Below are 23322 nucleotides of genomic sequence, written 5' to 3'. Positions count from 1 at the left end.
CTCAAAATGTTTCACTGGACAGGGGGAGTCCCTATAGCTCCTGAACTTTGCGCTTGACTGTGGCTGGAACAGAGCTTAGATGGCGGGCCAGGGCAGTGGTCCTCCTGGCATGGACAGCAGGTCTTTCCTTAGGACGCAGGGCCTCCTGGGGGGCTCCTGGGGTGTCAGGCCAGGGACGGACCCACATACTAGAGTCAGGAAGTCCTGCCCACCCCTGCTGGTTTCCTCTTTGTAGCTTGAAATGCAGCCTCTGCCTCTGAGCAGAGTGATCTGGGCGGGGCCCAGCCTGGCCTGCCTGTAACAGCTGCACTGAGCTTCAAAGAAAAACCGCAGGAGAGGAGGAAGCAGAGGCCCAAGCAGAAGCACACGCCCACTGACCTCCCACCCCTGCCCTGCCTCACACACTCCAGAGAGCATGCTTCTCTTTGAGGCGCCAAGTTATTTACAGACATTTCAAAACACAGAGGTGATAACACCTTGCATCTGTCCCATCCTTTATACCTCTTCTAAGTCCTTGACAATGAACACATTAACTCATTTAATCCTCCCAATAAGCCAGGCACACAGTAGGCCAGAATGATCATCCTGGTGAGGGCCCCAGATCTTCTGCCAATGAGTCAAGATCCCACGGCAATTTCCACAGCAACAGAATTTGGTCCAGACCCCTGAACTCCTGTACCACCACGCCTGGCTCCCTCCAGCTAGACTGTAAGACGCGCCTGCTTCTCACCCAGTACGCACGCCATGCACAGGCCCTGGGGGCCATGCTGCCTCTTCCTTTAGTCTTCAGTTAGGACTCAGATGGAAAATTCTCAGCCTGTGAGGAAGGGTCACCCCTCAAGCTCCTCTTTCCCCCTCTGCCTCCCCGGTCCTTTCCAAAGCCTACCTCGCCTGGTTGTTAGTCCAGATAACTGAATAGCCCCCTAAAGGTCTCCACATCACGCTCTCGCTAATCCATTCCCTGGGGACCATAGCCACAGTGGACTTTTTAAAATGTAAATCTGGTCACCTAACTCCCTGTCCTCCCCTGCATGGGGACTAAAACATGTGGCTACACAAAGTGTGGCTTTTGAGAGCTTGAACGTTCCCTATAGTCTCAGCAGCCACGCCAAATACATGCCCAGTTTAAGTTTAGTGTGCCTGCCCTACAGACACAGCTTCAAAGCTGGCCCCTTAAGTTCTCCCTTTGCAATGGGACTGTGCCCCCAGAGGCTCTGCGTGGAAATCCTGGTGCTTCCTGGATCAAGCCCTAGGGAGTCTTGCATGGTACCCACTAAATCTAACCGCACTCCACATGCTCTCCTCCCTCTTCTGACACGCCCTCCAGCTGCAACATCCTTCTCTTCTCTCTTCAGCTCTCCAGCTCTTCCTTATCCTTCCAACCACACTCAGGCATCACCTCCTTTGTGAAGTCTTTCCATCCCCCGAGTCATAGCCAGATCCGTCTACTGAGCACAGATTTATCAGCATACTTGACCAAACTATTGTAATCACCTGTTCTCCTTCTGAATTCCTTACTAGACTGCAAGCTCTCTGAGGGAAGTATCCCAGTTTTATTTCCTTTTGGGTCCAGAATTCCCAGCATAGAACCTGACACAGTGGGCACACATGGAATCTTTATTAAGCAAGGGAGTGAGTGGCGATTGCTTCTTCTTCCTGACCCAGACCATCCTTGCCCATGATGGCAAGGAATCTCCTAGGAGCAAGTCCAATCATTGCTTCCTAGAGGCCAGCTCAAACAGACTATTCTGCCTCCATCCTTGATCTGTGGGTGAAGTTCTGAGTGTCCCCTGGCTCACTCTGCCCTGCCCCCCTCTTGCTGGTACGTAATTTCCCCCTATCTACAGCTGCTCCAGTAGGAAGTCCAGATGGTTGCTTCATTTCCCAGGGTGTCCACACGCCTTTCCAGCCCTCCCCTCCTCCTTGCTGGTGGTGGGGGGACCCACAAGAATACTGTGGGAAGGTGGGGCCCTGGACTGAACCAGACTCCATGGGGTACTGTCACCTCACGTTCCCTTCCTGGCACATCTCACTTAGCCTGCAATTTATATACTAGGTACAGAGAGCCTTTGCAGAAGGAAGGCAGCCCAGGGATAATTTGGTAGCATTTATCAAGAGCCATAAAAACATTCATATCCTTTGGCCTAATCATTTCACTCCCGGGAATTGCTTCCAAAGAAATAATCCAAGAGAAGAAAAAAAGATACATGTACTGTTTATAGTCATGTTATTTACAACAAGGAGAAAAGGAAAGCAAATGCCATGTCCCAAAATAGAAAAATGATTAAACAAATGATAGTACATTTGTGTAACAGAATATCATGCAGACATTTTAAGTGAAAAATATGACTATACAGAAAAAAGAAATAACATTAGGTGAAAAGATAGAGTTCAGAGTTGCATAGACACCGATTATAATTTTTTAAGAATTACATATATGGCTAGAAATAATACAGACATGAAACTGGAAGCAGTTATATTAAGTGGAATTGTCTTTTTCTCCCAGTTTTTTTTTTTTTTAAATGATAAAGGGGGTAAAATTGAGGATGAGAAGGGATCAAGAAGAAAACATAGTTGTGTTAGAAGCAAAGTTTTAATAATTTTACCTTAAAATGTTTAATATTAGCTTAAAAATAAAGTAATAGTTTTGAAACTAAAGAGAAACCCTTGAACACCAAGTCCTAGGATTTTCTAAAAAGTCTTTTTGTTGTTGTTGTTGATTGTGGCTTTATCATCGTTTTTAAAATAATAATAATAAGCATAAGCTTCATTCAGACCTTTCCAGCATGAGGCTGTGGATGGGTCTATAAATTTTCTGATGTGAGACCTGTAGCCCGATTGCCACTAAAAGCATTTAGAGGGCCTTTACCCAATGGATTAATAATCCTTCCCTTTCCCTCCTTTCTCTGTACCTCAGGCACCACATCTGCACTTCCAGGTCACAGCCTCAAAGTACTGAGGAGGCCCATCCCCTCGAGGCCTCTGTTCCCGACTGATAGAGAGTTAGGGGAAAGGAGATGGGACAACACAGCGTCTCGGGAGGACACCTGGGCAGGATAAAAAATTTTAAGTCCTATATTTGTGGGATACAGACATAAAGCCTGGGATTGAGTCTTTTCTTAAAAAAAGAAAAAAAGGACTAGGTTATGGGAAGCTTGTGATCAGCTAAAACTCCCAACCCTCTGCACATGAACTGTTCCTTCACTGTCCTTAGTCGTCCTGGGCTCCTCAAGCGTGAGGGACACCCACAGCGTTGTCCTCGGCCTGCTCCTCACTGTACAGTGGCCTCTCACTGTGCCGGCCACAGAGACCACTTCTGTGCAGAAGACCGCTGAAGCTGTCTCAGCCTGCTGCCTTGCCACGCGCCAGTTCTGAATTTCCAACTTGGAATGTCCTGCCAAGACATCAACCAAAACACAGTCTCCCTCCCAAACCAGCACAATTCTTCTTCCTGAAAATGCGGTCACTCTGATCACTTTCTGTCTAACTCCCACCCCTGTGGCAGCCTCCCAACAAAGGCCAAATATGTGAGTCCTTGCTTCAGTTTATTCTGCAGTTTCTTTGCCTTTCCAATTTCAAGGCCTCCTCTCACTGGTGTTTTAGCCTCTCAACTGGTATTCTGGCCTCTCCAGTCTCCCATCCATTCATCCTACACTCTGGGGCCAGATGAACAGACACCAGTGCTCCGCACTTTTCAAAGATCTGCAATACCACTTAAGAAAGCCCAAGTTATCAACACTGTCTTTCTGGTCCGTGCACAGTCTGGCTTCATCCCCTCCCCACTCCCATGGGCACATACCCAGGCACATGTGTGTACACACATGCCCACCTGTCACTTAGGGTACTCATAGCTCCCCACTCCCCTAATGTGTCACATTAGCTGACCACCACCGTTACTTCTTTCTCCTTCACTATAGCTACCTGCTTAAAAAAAAAGGAGAGACAGAATCTTCCTGGTTTTCAGTCCCACTGTGAGCCTCTCCCATGAAGCCTTCTCCAGTGGCACCACCAGCTGAGCATGAGCTGTCTCTGAGAAAGTATCCCAGCCCTGCGTCTTGTCACTTACATGACACTTCATACTGTGTACCTTGTGTTTATACAGAGATGCATATCGCCTCCCCCAACCACTACCAAACCTTTAGCATTTTGAGATATCATGTTTATATCAGACTCCCTTTGAGGGTTCAGACAGCATCTTTCACACAGTGGTCCGGATAAATATATGTGGAATTGACTAAACAAATAAGTATTTCCAAGCCAGGTCTGTCCTACCCTGGTGCCTGACACTCCAAAGCTAAGCAAAGGACTTGAAGTTCATCCCTGTTTAATTTCATTATGTTGGTTTTGGCCTGGCATCCCATCCTATATAAATCATTTTGAACTTGAATATGTCATGTACCATATTAACTATCCCAGCTGTGGGTCGTCTGGTTTCTTTCTATTTTTCATTCAAGTCATTCATTAACAAAAGTGTCTAACAAGCCAGGGCCAATGACAGAGCCCAGTGGCCTGACCCTGGAGATGCCCCTTGGGAAAGACCTGGGATGCAAAGCGTATGAAGCTCCACCACAGCTAAGGTAATTCAACCTGCTCTGAGCCCATGTTACAGAAAAAAACCCAAACCGTTTGTAATACAAGTAATTATTTTGGCAGGATGAGTTCAGAGAAGGTTGAGCAACCTTGACTATTTGAGAAATCAGAATACCCTTGTTGGTATATGTTGCTTAGTTGCTAAGTCATGTTGGACTCTGCTACCCCATGGACTGTGGCCTGCCAGGCTCCTCTGTCCGTGGGATTTCCCAGGCAAGAATACTGGAATGGGTTGCCATTTCCATCTCCAGGGGCTCTTCCCGACCCAGCGATCAAAACTGTGTCTCCCACACTGGCAGGTGAATTCTCAACCACTAAGCCACCAGGGACGCCCTTGTTGGTATATGAAGGCACTCAACTCCTCCAGTCCAGCAGAAAGCTCAGGATATATGTCAGCTGAGAAGGACGTTAGCTGAGAAGGGCTCTGCATGGTTATCTTCTCAGCCTCCAATCCCTGCAGGTGTCTTTGCAATCATGGTATCCCACCCTGTTCAGCTCCCCAGCAGAGCCTCTCATGCAGGTGTGAAAGGTGAGGACAGGTCAGGGAAGAGGTGAATAATGACAGAAGGAGGATAGGAAGGGAAATTATACTTCAGTTGGACTGTCTTCTTCCTTTTTCCTACCTCCTCATTTCCCCTGCTATACCAGAGTGAACCATAGACTACATTTGCTGTCTCCCTTTCTTTGAAATGCATTTATTGAGCTAATGACACTTTCTTCTGACAGGCCTTGGGTGCCTGTGAGCCTGAAGCTTGGATTTGCTATTCCATGCCTAACGCTCCCACAGAGCTGTTACCTTGGTTTTAGTCTGGACTTACGTGGGTACTCTTAAAGCACTGCTTCCAAACACCAACTGCATATAGGAGTCTGGAGTGTACCGCCAGGAAAGGTGGTATGCGGTGTGCACTAACAGCCCTCCACCTCCACACTCTCAGGCTGGAGAACTTCGGGTGTCCTCTTGTCCGTTCAGGGTAACAGTCAAAAACAAAAGAGGCCAATCTCTTTTAAAACGACTATTTATTCAAATGACAATCATTTCCCATAAAACATGTGCCAGGCACTGTTCTAAATGCTTTACACAAGTACAGTTGGCCCTTCAATTCCACAGGTTCTGCACCCTTAGATTAAACCAACTGTGGATCAAAAATATTCAGAAAAAAAACTTCAGAAAGTTCCAAAGAGCAAAATTTGAACTTGCCAAGTGTCAGCAACTATTTACACAGCTTTTACATTGTATTAACTATTATAAGTAATCTAGAGATGATTTAAAGTATGTGCACAGTTACAAAGAGTCGGACACAACTGACATGGCTGAATAATAACAACTACACCATTTTATATACGGACTTGAGCATTCACAGACTCTGAGGGAGGTCGGGGGGCTCCTGGAACCAATTTCCTGTGAATACTGAGGTATGATGGCATTAATTCACTTAAGCCTCGTAACAATCCAATCCAAACTAAAATGAACTGGAATGGGTGAATTTAACTCAGATGACCATTATATCTGCTACCATGAGCAAGAATCCCTTAGAAGAAATGGAGTATCCATCATAGTCAACAAAAGAGTCCAAAATGCAGTACTTGGATGCAATCTCAAAAGCGACAGAATGATCTCTGTTCGTTTCCGAGGAAAACCATTCAATATCACAGTAATCCAAGTCTATGCCACGATCAGAAATGCTGAAGACGCTGAAGTTGAACAGTTCTATGAAGACCTACAAGACCTTCTAGAACTAACACCCAAAAAAGATGTCCTTTCATTATAGGGGACTGGAATGCAAAAGTAGGAAGTCAAGAAACACCTGGAGTAACAGGCAAATTTGACCTTGGAGTACAGAATGAAGCAGAACAAAGGCTATTAGAGTTTTGCCAAGAGAACACACTTGTCATAGCAAACACCCACTTCCAACAACACAAGAGAAGACTCTACACATGGACATCACCAGATGGTCAACACCGAAATCAGACTGACTATGTTCTTTGCAGCCAAAGATGGAGAAGCTCTATACAGTCAGCAAAAACAAGACTGGGAGCTGACTGTGGCTCAGATCACGAACTCCTTATTGCCAAATTCAGACTTAAATTGAAGGAAGTAGGGAAATCCACTAGACCATTCAGGTATCAGCTTAGTTCAGTTCAGTCGCTCAGACGTGTCCAACTCTTTGCAACCCCATGGACTGCAGCATGCCAGGCCTCCCTTTCCATCACCAACTCCTGGAGGTTACTCAAACTGATGTCCATTGAGTCGGTGATGCCATCCAACCATCTCATCCTCTGTCATCCCCTTCTCCTCCCGCCCTCAATCTTTCCCAGCATCAGGGTCTGTTCAAATGAGCCAGCTCTTTGCATCAGGTGGCCAAAGTATTGGAGTTTCAGCTTCAAATTCAGACTTAAATTGAAGAAAGTAGGGAACACCACTAGACCATTCAGGTATGACCTAAATCAAATCCCTTACGATTATATAGTGGAAGTGAAAAATAGATTCAAGGGATTAGATCTGATAGACAGAGTGCCTGAAGAACTATGAACGGAGGTTCATGACATTGGACAGGAGACAGGGATCAAGACCATCCCCAAGAAAAAGAAATGCCAAAAAGCAAAACAGCTGTCTGAGGAGGCCCTACAAATAGCTGAGGAAAGAAGAGAAGCAAAAAGCAAAGGAGAAAAGGAAAGATATACCCATTTCAATGCAGAGTTCCAAAGAATAGCAAGGAGAGATAAGAAAGCCTTCTTCAGTGATCAATGCAAAGAAGTAGAGGAAAACAATAAAATAGGAAAGACTAGAGATCTCTTCAAGAAAATTAGAGATACCAAGGGAACATTTTATGCAAAGATGGACACAATAAAGGACAGAAATGGTATGGACCTAACAGAAGCAGAAGATATTAAGAAGAGGTAGCAAGAATACACAGAACTATACAAAAAAGATCTTCATGACCCAGATAACCACAATGGTGTGATTACTCACCTAGAGCCAGACATCCTGGAATGCGAAGTCAAGTGGGCCTTAGGAAGCATAACTATGAACAAAGCTAGTGGAGGTGATAGAACTCCAGTTGAGCTATTTCAAATCCTACAAGATGATTCTGTGAAAGTGCTGCACTCAATATGCCAGCAAATTTGGAAAACTTAGCAGTGGCCACAGGACTGGAACAGGTCCGTTTTCATTCCAATCCCAAAGAAAGGCAATGTCAAAGAATCCTCAAACTACTGCACAATTGTACTCATCTCACACGCTAGTAAAGGAATGCTCAAAATTCTCCAAGCCAGGCTTCAACAGTACATGAACTGTGAACTTCCAGATGTTCAAGCTGGATTTAGAAAAGGCAGAGGAACCAGAGACAAAATTGCCAACATTCATTGGGTCATCGTAAAAGCAAGAGAGTTCCAGAAAAAACATCTATTTCTGCTTCATTGACTATGTGAAAGCCTTTGACTGTGTGGATCACAACAAACTCTGGAAAATTCTTAAAGAGATGGGAATACCAGACCACCTGACCTGCCTCTTGAGAAATCTGTATGCAGGTCAGGAAGCAACAGTTAGAACTGGACATGGAACAACAGACTGGTTCCAAATAGGGAAAAGAGTATGTCAAGGCTGTATATTGTCACCCTGCTTATTTAACTTATATGCAGAGTACATCATGAGAAACGCTGGGCTGGAGGAAGCACAAGCTGGAATCAAGATTGCTGGGAGAAATATCAATAACCTCACATATGCAGATGACACCACCCTTATGGCAGAAAGCGAGGAGGAACTAAAGAGGCTCTTGATGAAAGTGAAAGAGGAGAGTGAATAAGTTGGCTTGAAAGTCAACATTTAGAAAACTAAGATCATGGCATCCAGTCCCATTACTTCATGGCAAATAGATGGGGAAATAGGGGAAACAGTGAGAGACTTTATTTTGGGGGGCTCCAAAATCACTGCAGATGGTGATTGCAGCCATGAAATTAAAAGACACTTACTCCTTGGAAGAAAAGTTATGACCAACCTGGACAGCATATTGAAAATTAGAGACATAACTTTGCCAACAAAGGTCTGTCTAGTCAAGGCTATGGTTTTTCCAGTAGTCATGTATAGATGTGAGAGTTGGACTATAAAGAAATATGTTTACCCATAGATACAGGGCATATATTCACCCCCTGACTTCTCTTTCAAATCTACCTGCCCCTCTTAGTCATACCTCAGAGCATGAATAACAATTAAAATCACTAAAAATGTTTTTTTTATGCTTGCAAAGCAGCTTTTGTTTTAATCAGGAAGAACATCTCTGACCACAAGAGTAGTGTAAGTCTCAAGTGAGCCCTGAGTGAGCACAGATTAATGCTTTCTTCCTCAGCCTTCACATCTTTGTCAACCTGAAAGACACAACAGTCTAACTTCCAGACTAGCTCAAAGGTCATCTGCTCTGTGAAGTCTTCTAAGATTTCACCAGGACCTGAATGATGTTCAGGAAACATGTCAAGCTCTCTCATCACTTGAGGCATGTGGGAGGACTGCACTTCCTCCTCCCTGTCGTTGAGCTGAATGTGGTTAGTTCCAATCCTTTCAGGCCGGAGTCATGGCCAGGACAAGTCCTCCAGAGCCCTTCCCCCATCTGCTGTGACAACTGACAATGCCCTCTATGGTAGCTGCTCTGTCAACCAGGGTTCCAGGAGGACAACAATAACATTAAGCAGAGCCCCCAGGCATCGCCTCACAGAGTGAGAAACAGCTTTCATCCTTTTCAGCCACTAAGACTATGGAATTGTCTTATAGTGACACCAGCTGCCTGGACTGCTATAGTCACCGGTCCTCACTAGTCCAATCAGACTGTTTACACACTGCCTTTACAGGGCCAATCACACTGTTCTGTAATCATTGCTTTTATTTCACCCCAGGCTGTGCAGATCTTGAGAACAGCTACTGTGTGTTATAAATTCTCATCTGGTAACTGCTCAGTTGTGTTGTTTCATTGCTAAGTTGTGTAAGCTCTTTTGTAACTCCATGGACTGTAGCCCTCCAGGCTCCTCCATTTGTGGGATTTCCCAGGCAAGAATACAGGAGTGGGTTGCCATTTCCTTCTCCAGAGGATCTTCCTGACCCAGCGATCAAACTTGCCTCTCCTTCATTGGCAGGTGGATTCTTCTTTTTGTTTTTAACACTTTAATTAATTAATTTTAGCTCACTTTATTTTTAATTTTATTTATTTTTGGCTATGTTGGGTCTTTTTAAAAAATTCTATTTATTTTTAATTGAAGGATAATTGCTTTACAATATTGTGTTGGTTTCTGCCACATATTAACATGAATCAGCCATAGGTATACATATGTCCCCTCCCTCCCATCTACCACCCCATCCCACCTTTCTAGGTTGTCACAGAGCCCCAGTTTGGGTCATACAGCAAACTGGCTATCAATTTTACGTAAGATAGTGTACATGTTTCTATATTATTCCCTCCATTCATTCCACCCTCTCCTTCCCCCACCCTCTGCCCACCACCAGTGTTCACAAATCTATTCTCTGTGTTTCCAAAACTGGCAGGCAGATTTTTATGACTGAGCCACCAGGGAAACTTAAATGAATCAATGGAAGAATGCATGAAAAAGGTATTTGATAACTGAATATCAAATGAGATCATATAAAATGTAATTCTATAATCTTGCTAGACACAATCCTCTCTGAAGGTAGAGATGATCCCACATAATCTTAAGTAGCTCTTCTCAACCTGCTGACACCATAGTTATCCCATGGGAAAGGGACCAGAGCAGAGAGAGATGGCTCTTATGGCTCCATGGAGAGGAGCTCCAGCCCTGCAGACCCTCAAAGCCCCATGGAGAGGAGCTCCAGCACTGCAGACCCTCACGGCCCCATGGAGAGGAGCTCCAGCCCTGCAGACCCTCAGGGCCCCACGGAGAGGAGCCCCAGCCCTGCAGACCCTCACGGCCCCATGGACAGGAGCTCCAGCCCTGCAGACCCTCACGGCCCCATGGAGAGGAGCCCCAGCCCTGCAGACCCTCACGGCCCCACGGAGAGGAGCCCCAGCCCTGCAGACCCTCACGGCCCCACGGAGAGGAGCCCCAGCCCTGCAGACCCTCACGGCCCCACGGAGAGCAGCTCCAGCCCTGCAGACCCCCACGGCCCCACGGAGAGCAGCCCCAGCCCTGCAGACCCTCACGGCCCCACGGAGAGGAGCTCCAGCCCTGCAGACCCTCACGGCCCCACGGAGAGGAGCTCCAGCCCTGCAGACCCTCACGGCCCCACGGAGAGGAGCCCCAGCCCTGCAGACCCTCACGGCCCCATGGAGAGGAGCCCCAGCCCTGCAGATCCTCACGGCCCCATGGAGAGCAGCCCCAGCCCTGCAGACCCTCACGGCCCCATGGAGAGCAGCCCCAGCCCTGCAGAACCTCACGGCCCCATGGAGAGGAGCTCCAGCCCTGCAGACCCTCAAAGCCCCATGGAGAGGAGCTCCAGCCCTGCAGACCCTCAAAGCCCCATGGAGAGGAGCTCCAGCACTGCAGACCCTCACGGCCCCATGGAGAGGAGCTCCAGCCCTGCAGACCCTCATGGCCCCATGGAGAGGAGCTCCAGCCCTGCAGACCCTCAAGGCCCCATGGAGAGGAGCTCCAGCCCTGCAGACCCTCACGGCCCCATGGAGAGGAGCTCCAGCCCTGCAGACCCTCAAAGCCCCATGGAGAGGAGCTCCAGCCCTGCAGACCCTCACGGCCCCATGGAGAGGAGCTCCAGCCCTGCAGACCCTCAAAGCCCCATGGAGAGGAGCTCCAGCCCTGCAGACCCTCACGGCCCCATGGAGAGGAGCTCCAGCCCTGCAGACCCTCAAAGCCCCATGGAGAGGAGCTCCAGCACTGCAGACCCTCACGGCCCCATGGAGAGGAGCTCCAGCCCTGCAGACCCTCATGGCCCCATGGAGAGGAGCTCCAGCCCTGCAGACCCTCACGGCCCCATGGAGAGCAGCCCCAGCCCTGCAGACCCTCATGGCCCCATGGAGAGGAGCTCCAGCCCTGCAGACCCTCACGGCCCCATGGAGAGCAGCCCCAGCCCTGCAGACCCTCACGGCCCCATGGAGAGGAGCTCCAGCCCTGCAGACCCTCACAACCCCCATGGAGAGGAGCTCCAGCCCTGCAGACCCTCACGGCCCCATGGAGAGGAGCTCCAGCCCTGCAGACCCTCAAAGCCCCATGGAGAGGAGCTCCAGCCCTGCAGACCCTCATGGCCCCATGGAGAGGAGCTCCAGCACTGCAGACCCTCAAAGCCACATGGAGAGGAGCTCCAGCCCTGCAGACCCTCATGGCCCCCTGGAGAGCAGCCCCAGCCCTGCAGACCCTCACAACCCCCATGGAGAGCAGCCCCAGCCCTGCAGACCCTCACAACCCCCATGGAGAGCAGCCCCAGCCCTGCAGACCCTCATGGCCCCATGGAGAGCAGCCCCAGCCCTGCAGACCCTCATGGCCCCATGGAGAGGAGCTCCAGCACTGCAGGCCTCCTCCCTCCTCTCCCGACTGCGGCTCTGAGCAGAGAGGGCTCTGGCTGTCACTTATGCCAGTACAGTATATATATGTGTGTGGGCTACCCCAGAGGCAGGAAATTAGGCTCACAACAAGAATCAATGAATTGGCTGTTCATGGCAACCCACTCCAGTATGCTTGCCTGGGAAATGCCCTGGACAGAGGAGTCCCTGGGGTCATAAGAGTCGGACATGACTTAGTGACTACACCACCACTATTCACCCTCAGGACAGTAGGGGGAGGAGTGTCACAAGAGAGCCTAGCAATAATCAAGGCTTGACCTACCAAACCCGAAGTCTCCTGCCCTTATAAAGAAGAGCAGGTTGACTGCTGTCATGAGCTAAATGGTGCCCCCCCCCCCTCAAATATATCACTTCCCAATCTCTGGAACCTGTAAATGTTACCTTATTTAGTAAAAGGATCTTTGCAGATGTAGTTAAGGATTCTGAGATGAGGAAATCATCCTGGTTTATCAGTGTGCGTCCTAAATCCAATGACACACAAGAGACTCACAGGGTAGAAGAGACTCACGAAGTAGCAGGTAAAGGGAACATGAGGCAAAGATTACAATGACCATAGCCAAGAAAGCTGGCAACCACCAGAAGTTCTAGAAGGTGTGGAATGGATTCTCCCCTAGGGTCTCCTGTGACATCATGGGTTCAGATATCTGGCCTCCAGAACTGTGAGAGAATAGATTTCTGAGACTGCATTTGTGGTCATGTGTTATGGCGGTCCTAGCAAACTCACGCATCTGCCAGCCCCACTGGCTTTAGAGGGTAACCCAGAGTACTAGCATCCCTCTGAGTCTTCCATTCATCCCACATGGGCTTGGAATCATCCTTGTTCTTGTCCTCCCAAGTACTTCAATTTAGGCTTTTGTGGGGAGATTCAGGAATGACTAGGCGGCAGGGGCCAAAGACTCCTCCAGAAAGACCCTTTGAGGGTTGGAAGACCCATGCCGTACACTCCCTAGTGGGGTGGCGCCCTCTTAAATTAAGAGATCTTAATTTAACCACTCTTAAATTAAGAGATCTTAATTTAAGGTCTCTTGGCACGTGTTGCTTAAGACAGTGATAATAATAGCTGCTCCTCTCTCTGCGCATCTCCTCCCACCCCCACCATCCCCCCGGTGGATTGCCAGATAAAACCTAGAAACCAAGCACCACTGGTATGGACTTGGAAAGCCTCAAGAAGACTGTACCCAGACATGTGGAGGCAATAAAGTAATTATGAACTTATTTAGACACACGGATCACACATGCCCTGTAGAAGGGAGGTTCCTGTGCTGGGAGCTAGAAGATCTTCATCTTAGTTCTGACTTTGCCACTAACTGACTTTAAGTGTGACCATCAGTATATCACTTATGTCAGTTTCCTCAGTTTTTGGTCATGCCACACATTTTGTGGGATCTTACCTCCCCAACCAGAACCAGGAATTGAACCCAGCCCCTCAGCAGTGAAAGCAAAGAGTCCTAATCACTGGGCCACCAGGGAATCCCTCCTCATCTTTAGAACGAAGGGAATGAAAGAAACTGCTAATATTCCTTCTTGGTCTCAAAACTCTAAGCCATAAAAATGAATTTCTATTTAAACTTCCTTTTCGCCATAGACATTGGCACTAGTTTCATTCAGAAACACAAGTGGCGCCTTTCAGAAGCCTATCAGATGTGTAGATGAGGACTCGGAGTAAATCTGTACCAGACCTTAGAAGCCCCAAGCCTTGAGCCACTGGCCTCCCCAATGGCCTTGAGCTGGAAGAGAACTGGCCAGGTCAAGGGGCGTGTGGTCTCCCTGTCAGCACATGCCGTGGGCACTGTGTGGGCAGCCAGAGCCTCTCTACTACAGGAGGAAGAAACCGGGCCACAGGATCCCACCCAGTAGGGTGGGTTCAAATGCTGGCACTTATGGTAATCACCTTCCAGACCTTGGGCATACTGAATCCTCAGCACCCTCATCTATAAAACAGATGGAATAGGACTTTATGAAGTCCTTAGGACTTTATGAAGATTAAAAAGATAAACTTATGTAAAACATCTGCATATAGAAGGTGTTCAACAAGTGGATTGTAGAACATGGTTCAACAACCATGACAGCAAGCTTCAGGTTTCTCCTATGCTGACATCAGTATCAGTTCAGTTCAGTCACTCAGTCCTGTCCGACTCTTTGTGACCTCATGGACTGCAGCACATCAGCCTTCCCTGTGTATCACCAACTCCTGGAGCTTGCTCAAACTCATGTCCATCGAGTTTGTGATGCCATCCAACCATCTCATCCTCTGACATCCCCTTCTCCTCCTGCCCTCAATCTTTCCCAGCATCAAGGTCTTTTCCAATGAGTCAGCTCTTTGCATCAGGTGGCCAAAGTATTGGAGGTTCAGCTTCAGCATCAGTCCTTCCAATAAACAGTCAGTACTGAATTATCAGTATGGATGCTGAGAAATGGATTTCGCACTATCCATCAAAACATATCTAGAAAGTAAGACAAGCCACGAATCTGAAGCTTGGGAATGTATTTCAGACATAGAGGTGGGGGTGGGGTGGCCCCATCAAGGTGGGAGAATTGTCCATTTGACTCATATGCTTGGAATAAATGATCACGGGTGAGGGTCTAGGAGTGAGGCCCCAAGGAAGCCAGAAGCCCTCTATGGCACGTTGTGAGATGTGAATTCTCGGTGACCTCTGGTGTGGGTGCTTGGGTTGTGTAACAGCAGTCACAAGTCTTGGCGTCTTGTTTCTGCTGCACTGTTTTGCTGGACCCAGCCTGAGCTGAGGCACGCGGCTTGTGCCTGTGCTGCCTTTGGACAGAGAGGAGAGATGTTGGCTTTTTGGAGCAGGCACAGGATGCGTGAACACAGTGTGAGGAGTGTAGGAGTGGGGCTGTAGGTGGATGTGTGAACTGAAACAGGAGATTTTTTTGTGTGAATGTGGTTAATTCCCAAAGTCCTCTTTTTGTCAGATAAGACAGGAGGGCTGTGGGGGTGGCTTTGGTTGAGCTTGACCACAGGCATTCCCTTGGGGCCTGGGGTCTATTTCAACTTGGATTTCCTCCTCAGAGCTTTTAGGTGCAGGCTCTGGACTGAGTATGCTACTCGTTGGGCTGAAATCCCCTGTCAGCTGTGCACCCCCGGTGCTGCCAGGGGCCCTTGGAAGAGCCCCACCTGTAGGGGAAATCCCCAGTAGAGGAAGCAAGTTTTGTCTAGCTCCCATTAGAGACGCTGACTTTGAATTCCCACACACCTGAGAACTTATCTTCAATCTTGTACTTTTTTTAATGCTGCGTCATATGTGTATATTTTGTTTCCCCAAATAGAACAGAGGTCTTTTTATAACAGGAACTGTAACTTTTATTTCTCTATATCCCCCATCTAGCTCCCCAACTTCAAATACCTTTATCTTGATTTATTTTCCAGAAATGGACTGCTTGTAACCCATACAATGTTGTTTCCAGCGTCAGTGCTTTGCTTGTCATTCCCTCTAACTAGAATGCACTTCCCAGTTTTCTGCACTTGGTCAACTCCTACCCATCCCTCCAGACTCCACGTAGGAACCATCTCTCACAGGAAGCCCCTCTGAACCCTAGGCGGGATACGATGCTTCTCCTCTGCCCACGTGAACTCAAACCCCTGTTCTGCATATGTCTGTATGTGCTGGCCCCGCTCTTAGACCTGAGCTGTTCAGAGACCAGCAGGGTGAAACATTCATCTTCCTGTTTCCACTGCCTGGCAGGCAGTATGGCCTCAATGTATGTCTGCTGGACCTAATTAAAGAACTAGTGTGTTGTATGCTATGAACTATTATCGATTATTGAAGATCTACCTTAGGAAAGAGTTGTGATTGCTACCCCAAGGCCAGGAAGGTGGCTCTGATATGGTGCATGCATGTTCAAAATGCAGGGCTAGGGACATCTCGGCTGAAGAGAATGCCCAGTCCCAAGGTCTAGGACTTCTCAGTGCTTCCAGCCTGGGGGCCCCAACATCTCCATTGAGTATGGGCTCTGATGGCATCTCAGACGGTCATTATAGATATAAAGGCCCTGAAAGCCCATCTCACCTCTCCTAGGGAGGTCCTGGGCCGCAATTGCAGAGGTCCATTCCCTCAAGATAAGATCTGACTCATGCAAGACGAATCTCATAAGCTCAGCAGTCATTTCCCACAATTCCCAGGAGACAGATATTTAGGAAACCCAAAAGGAAAAAGATGGAGAGCTCAAACCGCAAAAGATCAGGGTATAAGGGCAGTGTCTGACTCAGGTAGATCCACTGGGTAGACGAGCTCCTCTTCGTCCCTAGAGCAATAATTCTGATGCTGTTGACCAAGCCTTAGTACTGTGTTAGCAGTTTCATTATATCGTCTGCACAGAGTGATTAAAAACATCTACCTGACTCTGAAGGCCAAAATGAGGTGGATATTTATTTTGTAATGAAACCGACCATTCTACCTCTTAAGGTTTAGGCTTAGAGAAAAACTAGGTGAGAGAAAAACTGCTAGCTTTCCAAAGGTTCAGTGGTGCCTAATTCCCTAGGCAGCCTCAATCTCTGTCTTGTTTTCTCCTTCACTATATGACAGTTAGAGATCGTTTCATTCCACCCAGAGCTCTGAGATGTTTAGATTCTAATGAATTGAGTAGAGGTGGTCAAGCTGATTCTGCAAACCTAAAACTATTACTTTAGGATGGCAGATTTGCCTTCAGATTTCTCTGGAACCAAAACATTCTCTTGAGGCCTTGATAAGATTGCCGGGCCGCTGAGCTCCCAGCGTTCAGATTTCCCACGGAACCGCACTCGCCAGCTTCTGGCTCCCCTGGCCGTGAGCAGCCACGCTGTGTACTGGGCTCTGAAACCTGACTCTGCTCCGGGAATGTGTGCTCATCCCCTCCCGTAACAGCGCCTGGGCCCTTCCAGTCTGCCTGCTGGAACTTTCCCCTGTCATTGTGGTCCTGGGAATGGAAGTGTCTATTAAGAGGAAGCCAGTGGTACTTTGAGGGTCCCACAGAGTGGGAGCCAGACAGGAATGTGGGGGGTACTTGGGCAGGCCTGCAAGTCCACTGAGCCAAATTCCAGCTTTCAGAGGCCAAGCAATCCCTTATTATGGCCAACATACGGCTCAGTGAGAGGGTGGGTGGGTCCAAAACCAGCGAAGGCTGTTGCTGAAATTGTGGAAGAAAATATTTAATGAAGTATGGGAATTCTCTGGTGGTCCAATGGTTAGGACTCCAAGCTTCCTGGCACAACACGCCCCCCACTCATTAATGAAGTAAAAAGAAATTGGAAAAAGTAGGTTACAAAATGAATACATTATATGTACCAGTATATACACATACACATATACCTGTCATTAGTAATGCTGATAACCTGTGAGGACGACATGATAGCCTGAGAATATTTAACTAACATTCATCACACAAGATCCGGTACATAATAAATGCTCAATAAATACTGACTAAATGGATGAATGACAATATCTGGAAAGGACTGTGAAGTTACCTCAGAGAAAAGGGCTCATTAACTGTCTCCATCCATGAAATTCATTACATGTTCAGTGGCAAAATTAAACCTTTTAAAATACTCTCAGGTTATCCGGTAGTACCTACAACTTATATTTAAGCAACTAAGAGTACTGGTTTGATTTTGAGGTACAAAGTCTCCAGCTCTTTCTTTTCTATACACTTCTCCATTCTGAGTTCCTATCCAGAGTAACTTCACCTATCATCTCTTCTAGAGAAGAATCATACTTTCATCATAAGAGGCCTGTACTTCTCATGGTAGGCTGGACATTCCTGGTTAGAACAACCTAAACCAACACATCTAAACCTTGTTGTTGTTGTTTTAACTGATTTTCTCCCATCTTCAACCATTTATTTACTCATTCAACAAGCATTTGAGTGCCATCAGGCACTAGATATATATAGCCCCTGTCCTTGAGGAATTTTCCAGGGAGAGAACCAGGTAAGCAGACAGTTACAGGTCTGTCTAGTACTCTAATTCAGTTTGAAAAAAGTGTCCTTGAGTGTGCTGTAGAGCCTGAGGGCATCTGTACAGGCTTCCCAAGGTGGAGATATTTGAGCTGCAGACTGAGAGGGGAAGAGTTCTCTGTTTCTGTTAATTCATTTATCAAGCAAGCTCATCTCAAGAAATTATATGATGATCTAGGCCCTGTGCAAACTTCTGGAGACCTAAAGACCAGTAAGACAGTCGCTGACTACAAAAGGCTTATTACAGAGGTGTAAAAACAGTACCGCCACTCTCCTTGGCATCTCAGAGAACCCTACTCAGCTGGGCACCCTGACGAGCTCAAACGCAGAATCATTTCCAGTTTCTTATAGAACACATGGTCTTTATTCTTCCATTTTTTTCCTTCTTACTCTCTCAAAGTCAGAATATGCCTGGACTTTCAGAATAGCTCTTGAGTCTGGTTTCCTTGTTCACTCTATACACTGGCATTTCTGCCATATCATCCCTGCTCCAAGGTGGATGTCATCTTACTCAACACCACTCAGAGTTTCTTACTGTCCAAGGAGCAGAATCCAGGGCCATCCGCTATCTGGCTTTGAGGGCTGCAGCTAGCCTCTGTCTGAATCAGAAAAAGGCATCCCTTTGGGGTACAGCTAGGCAAGGAGAGTTTTTACAAAGAAAAGTAACCCTTTCTTCCAGGTGGCTTGAATTCCAGCTCCCACTCACCCACTTGGTCAGCATCCACTATACTCGGAGGCCCTGTGGTTTTTATCTTATTACTTTCATTTTTTTTCTCTCTCTGCTTCTTCATCTTCCTTTCCAGCCAACTGGCTTACTTTCCTACACAAAGCTGGCATGTTCTCCGTGCAACCACTTCTTATGGCTTCTCCTCCTCACCACCCACCCTTCTTTTAAGACTTCTTTTGAGTCTTACACAGAAATGTAAGAAATACTGAAATACTATAAAATTTAGGGTCTGCAAATGCCATACCTTAAGGCACTTATGCATTTGAAAATTATGCACATGACAAGTTAGTCTTAGTTTCCCTATTGGATTGTGAGCTTTTAAAAGGCATCTATCTTGTTTATTCCAGAGGGCTTAAAGAGGGCTGAAGTAATGATTGATATTGTTGATGACAGTAAAGTAACTTAAAAAAAAAAAGATTCCCCAAAGACTTCCAAAAGTTAAATGGGTCCTAGAGAATGAATGTCGAGTAAGTCTTATTGGCCTGGTTATAAATTACTAGTACTGGGAAGTAATGTAGCTCCATTTCTCATCAAATATAGTGGCATGTCTCAAAAGTGGGTTTCACCTCTCAAAAGAGTTTTACCCAGAGATTTTTCAGAAATTCCCAAATCCCACTCCTGCATATCATGTCCCACCATGAAAAAGTTCACTTCCTGGCTAAGAAATGTCACGTCTCCAGCCTCGTGGTTTCCTCTTTACTTCCTTTACCAGTGTTAGCTGTTGGAGTGCTTTTTTCAGGCATTTTGACAAGAGAACTTCAAAAGCAGTCACTGCCAGCCAGCAAATCCATGCCCTGGACAGACTCAGTGTGAACCGACATGCTTCTGTTCATAGACTGGAGGATCGTCTCTTTTCACCACTCACTTCTCTTTTCACCCCCTCTCTTCTCGCTTCCACACAGGAAGCTGCTCCGGCGAGTTGCAGGGCCTCTGCCGCACGCTGTTCCTTCCTCAACTGAAGCAGCAAGTGCCTGTGAGAGGCTCCCCTGTGTCTTCTGAGAGCAAATCTGGCCCTCCAACAGTGAGCAATTTGCTTCTAAGCCTAAGACTCGCTTTGCTATTACCTCCCGTCCATTTCCGCAGGAGATTAAAGAGGTCCTAAATTACACTGCACCTCTAGCTGAGGCCCGAGGCACCCTGTACTGTCAGAAGAGGAAACCAACTCTTAAAGCACCTTCTCCGAGAAACTTCTTTGTTCATATGGGCATTCCCAGAGCTATCTCCTTTCTTGGTTCTGAAGCTGCAGCCAGAAAAGATCTCGTTGCCCTCGGCTATCTTTGAGTAGACTGGTGAACACCCACTGCTGGGTTTCCCTTCCACCCTTTCCCAACCCTAATCTGCCCGGAGTTTCCCCAGTTTACAGATGTTTCCAGAGGGTCCATCTTAGCCTCCGGTGGATCCCACGGGCCCCTGTACTTTATGAAGACTCTCTGAAGGTGATCCCTGAAGACAACGGATAGAGCCGGACACTTGACGGCAACTGCCCAGGACAGACCTATTGCCCACACAGAGAAGACCCAGCGCTTTGCAGGCAGGGGGATTGCTTAGAAGAGCCAGCCCAAGTTCTGGTGTCGAGCAGCAGCGGGCAAGAGTTAGCAGAAACGTGAGTCTGGAGAGTGCTGACGGCAGCACTGGGAGCAGCAGTTCAGCTTTTGAAAACGGTGGAAATCACCTTTGCTTCTCTTCTTTTTAAAAGCAAGCCTGAATCTAGCTAAAATAGGCTTAGGGCTAAATGTCAGGTCTATTTCAAGGGGAACATCTATGGGAGCCTCAAAATATGGAAAAGGCAGCGAGGAGGGGAATACACCGGCCACTCCTCCACTGGAGGGTGGTTCCTGGCTCCCGCTGGCTGGAACTGTCCCAGGAAAACCCCAGGCAGAGCAGTGGTGGGCCTCACCCTGGAGCCCCCCACAGACATGTAGCCAGCACACCCCAGTGCATGCAGGGACATACAGGAAAGTCTCAAGCTTGCTCAGAAATAGTGCCATTTGCCCATGAGGGGAGCTTTCCAGAAAGTTCTGAAAAATGTGACAGACAAAAGTGGGACTTGAGAGGCAAGAGGGCGACTGGACTTTGAAAAAGTTCAATTTTCCTCGAAAAGGGAAGCGCAGAGACGAGCTGTGCCTCAGGGTAACAGCTCTGTTTCTCTTTCAATATTCATCTCTTCAGATCCCGCGGCTTCTGATTTCTAAAGAGGTTTTGCTCACACATTTGTCCATTTACAAAGTCTACAGCACCTAGCTTTCCCCCCCCCCCCCCCCCCCCGAAGCATGTTAAGTCCCTAAGCAAAATAGCTGAACCTCTAGAAAGGCCCCTGCCCTCTCCCCGAGGTCTTCCCGGCCGACTCCCTGCCCGCCGGGAGGGGTCCCCTAGGAAAGGCCAGGGGCTAGCCTCCGGAGTGCCGCAGCGCTGAGCCTCGTTCGTGCTCGCTGCTCGGACCCTGCTCGCGCGCCACGGGATCCTTTACCTCCATGGCCTCCAGGCGCCGACCCAGCGCCGACGGCGCGCGTTCGCTCCGTCACGGGCTCTCGATCCCCGCTCCGCGCTCTGCTCCCGCCTGGACCGGGCTCGGCTCCGGCGGGCACAGCGCAAGGGAGCGGCTGCGCGCCCGGCTCGCTGGCTGCAGGACTGACGGCTGGCCGCCCCGGCCCCGCGCTAGAGAACTAGGAAGACGGGGGAGGAGGAGGGAGGGGAGGGGAGAGAGAGGAGGCGGGGAGGGTGGGGAGCTGGGGAAGGAGGCCAGCGATCAGGGTTTAAATTTAGACACAAATCTAAACAGATACTGTCCCCTCCCGGGGCAGGACTCAAGCGAGGGAGCCACGACTCCATTAATCTGCCCAAACATGGGGATGGGACCGTCGTTTGGCCCCTCTTTCTCGTGAAGTTCCTCCAGGACCCTGGTCTTTGCTCGGTGTCTTTCCTCAACCTCTGCCCCCCTTTAACATCTCTTCTTTCTTTTCGCTTGCCCTAAAAGTTACAGTGGCTCTTTCATTCTTTTTATCTCCCCTCTTTTCTATTTACTTCTTTTATAGACATCTCTACCCCTGTCTCTGCTCATTTAAAAAGAAATGCATTCGCCGGATACCTGGTTTTCCCAGCGCTCCTGGAGGGCGGAGAATGAGGACCCTCGCTGAGGGTAAACGGTTCTCCCACTCCCCTCCTCCCCGCCCCTCAGAGACTGTTCAGGCAGTGCCTCCAAAGCTTGGTGTTGCAAACGCAAGTACCTCCCCCTCTGCCATCTCTCTTCCTCTCCACCTTCAGCCTCACATTTTCAGGAGACCACTATCAATCGATCCATCTCTCATCAGTGTATCAGTTAGAGGAGGAGGAGAAAAGGAATCCAAGCAAAGTTTTCCAAGCTCCCGGTAGCAATCTTTTTCTTTCCCCATTGGATTGATGCATTTGGATTGGTGGAATTTCATCTCCCACAAACTGCTTGTTGCTAAAGGGCCTTTTTTGCTGTTCCTAAGTGTACTCTAAGAGCAAAGGGCAAGATCCCGAACATCCCATTCCCATAGGCCCAACATAGCAACCCTCCCCCAGGGCCATCCCAGCTCCCTGAGCAGCAAAGAGGCTGAAGAAAACAAAGCTGCAAGGAAGGGGCAGGGGACCTGGAATCTGGAGCAGCTTCTCTCTCTGCTACCAGTTTACACACTGGTCACCAGCGCTAGGTGCCCCTTCTGGGTCTGGACCCCTCCCAGAGAAGAAAAGGGGGAAGCCTTCAGAGACCTATGAGTGTGAAGAGGATTGGCCCACAGGAATGCCTCTGTGTCTTTCTGCAGTGTCCTTATGCCCCACCCCACCCCAAACCCTCACCCAACTCACCCTGGGAAAGAGACAGTGGGGCAGGTAATCATGAGCACTGTGAAGAGAGATATGTGGGAAAATGGGTAAAAGAATCCAGTTGAGAGTGTGCTCACACTACAAAGAACTGCCCTAATTCTGCTCTTTATCCCAACACTCCCTGCAGACTTTCAGGCACTTAAGATTGTTGCTTTGGGTACCAGCCTTGGAAGCCTTGGGCTTCCCTGGTAGCTCAGACCATAAAGCGTCTGCCTACAATGAGGGAGACCTGGGTTCGATCCCTGGGTTGGGAAGATCCCCTGGAGAAGGAAATGGCAACCCACTCCAGTATTCATGCCTGGAAAATCCCATGGACCGAGGGGCCTGGTGGGCTGCAGTCCATGGGGTCGCAAAGAGTCGGACATGATTGAACGACTTCACTTCACTTCACTTAGAAACATGGCCTCTTCCCTGTAGAGTCTTCTAAGACTTGCCTTTCTGAAACACTGATAGCCCTAATGCCAGAGTGTTTTCTAGTTCATTAACTTAGCCTAACCTTTATTTTAGAAGCAGATTGAAGGTTGAATTCCTGCTCTGCTAATTAATAGCTGTGTTTTCCGAGACAAGTCACTTACCTAGTCTGATCCTCATTTGCCTCACCTGTATAGTTCAGTAGGCACTTTGAAAAAAGTAGCTACATCTTTTTTTTTTTTTTTGAGTAACTACTTTTATAATGCTTAGCCT

General features: G+C 48.1%; 1 protein-coding gene across 2 annotated transcripts in view; it reads right to left on the bottom strand.

Annotated features, from left to right (window-relative positions):
* Positions 1–21441, bottom strand: part of RCSD1 (RCSD domain containing 1) — a 74471-nt gene extending 53030 nt beyond the window's left edge. Inside the window, exon 1 of one of the 2 annotated variants that reach the window (XM_061120184.1) lies at positions 21263–21441. In XM_061120184.1, coding sequence (XP_060976167.1) covers positions 21263–21268 — 6 coding nt within the window. In that variant the 5' untranslated portion in view covers positions 21269–21441. The remainder of the gene's footprint in view (positions 1–21262) is intronic. The other variant, XM_061120183.1, reaches the window with a different exon arrangement.
* Positions 21442–23322: the final 1881 nt, after the last annotated feature.

The sequence above is a fragment of the Dama dama genome, chromosome 20, assembly GCF_033118175.1.
Source record: "Dama dama isolate Ldn47 chromosome 20, ASM3311817v1, whole genome shotgun sequence".
Taxonomy (NCBI): Eukaryota; Metazoa; Chordata; class Mammalia; order Artiodactyla; family Cervidae; genus Dama; species Dama dama.
The sequence above is the reverse complement of the archived record's forward strand: the minus strand, read 5'-3'. Positions and strand labels throughout refer to the sequence as shown.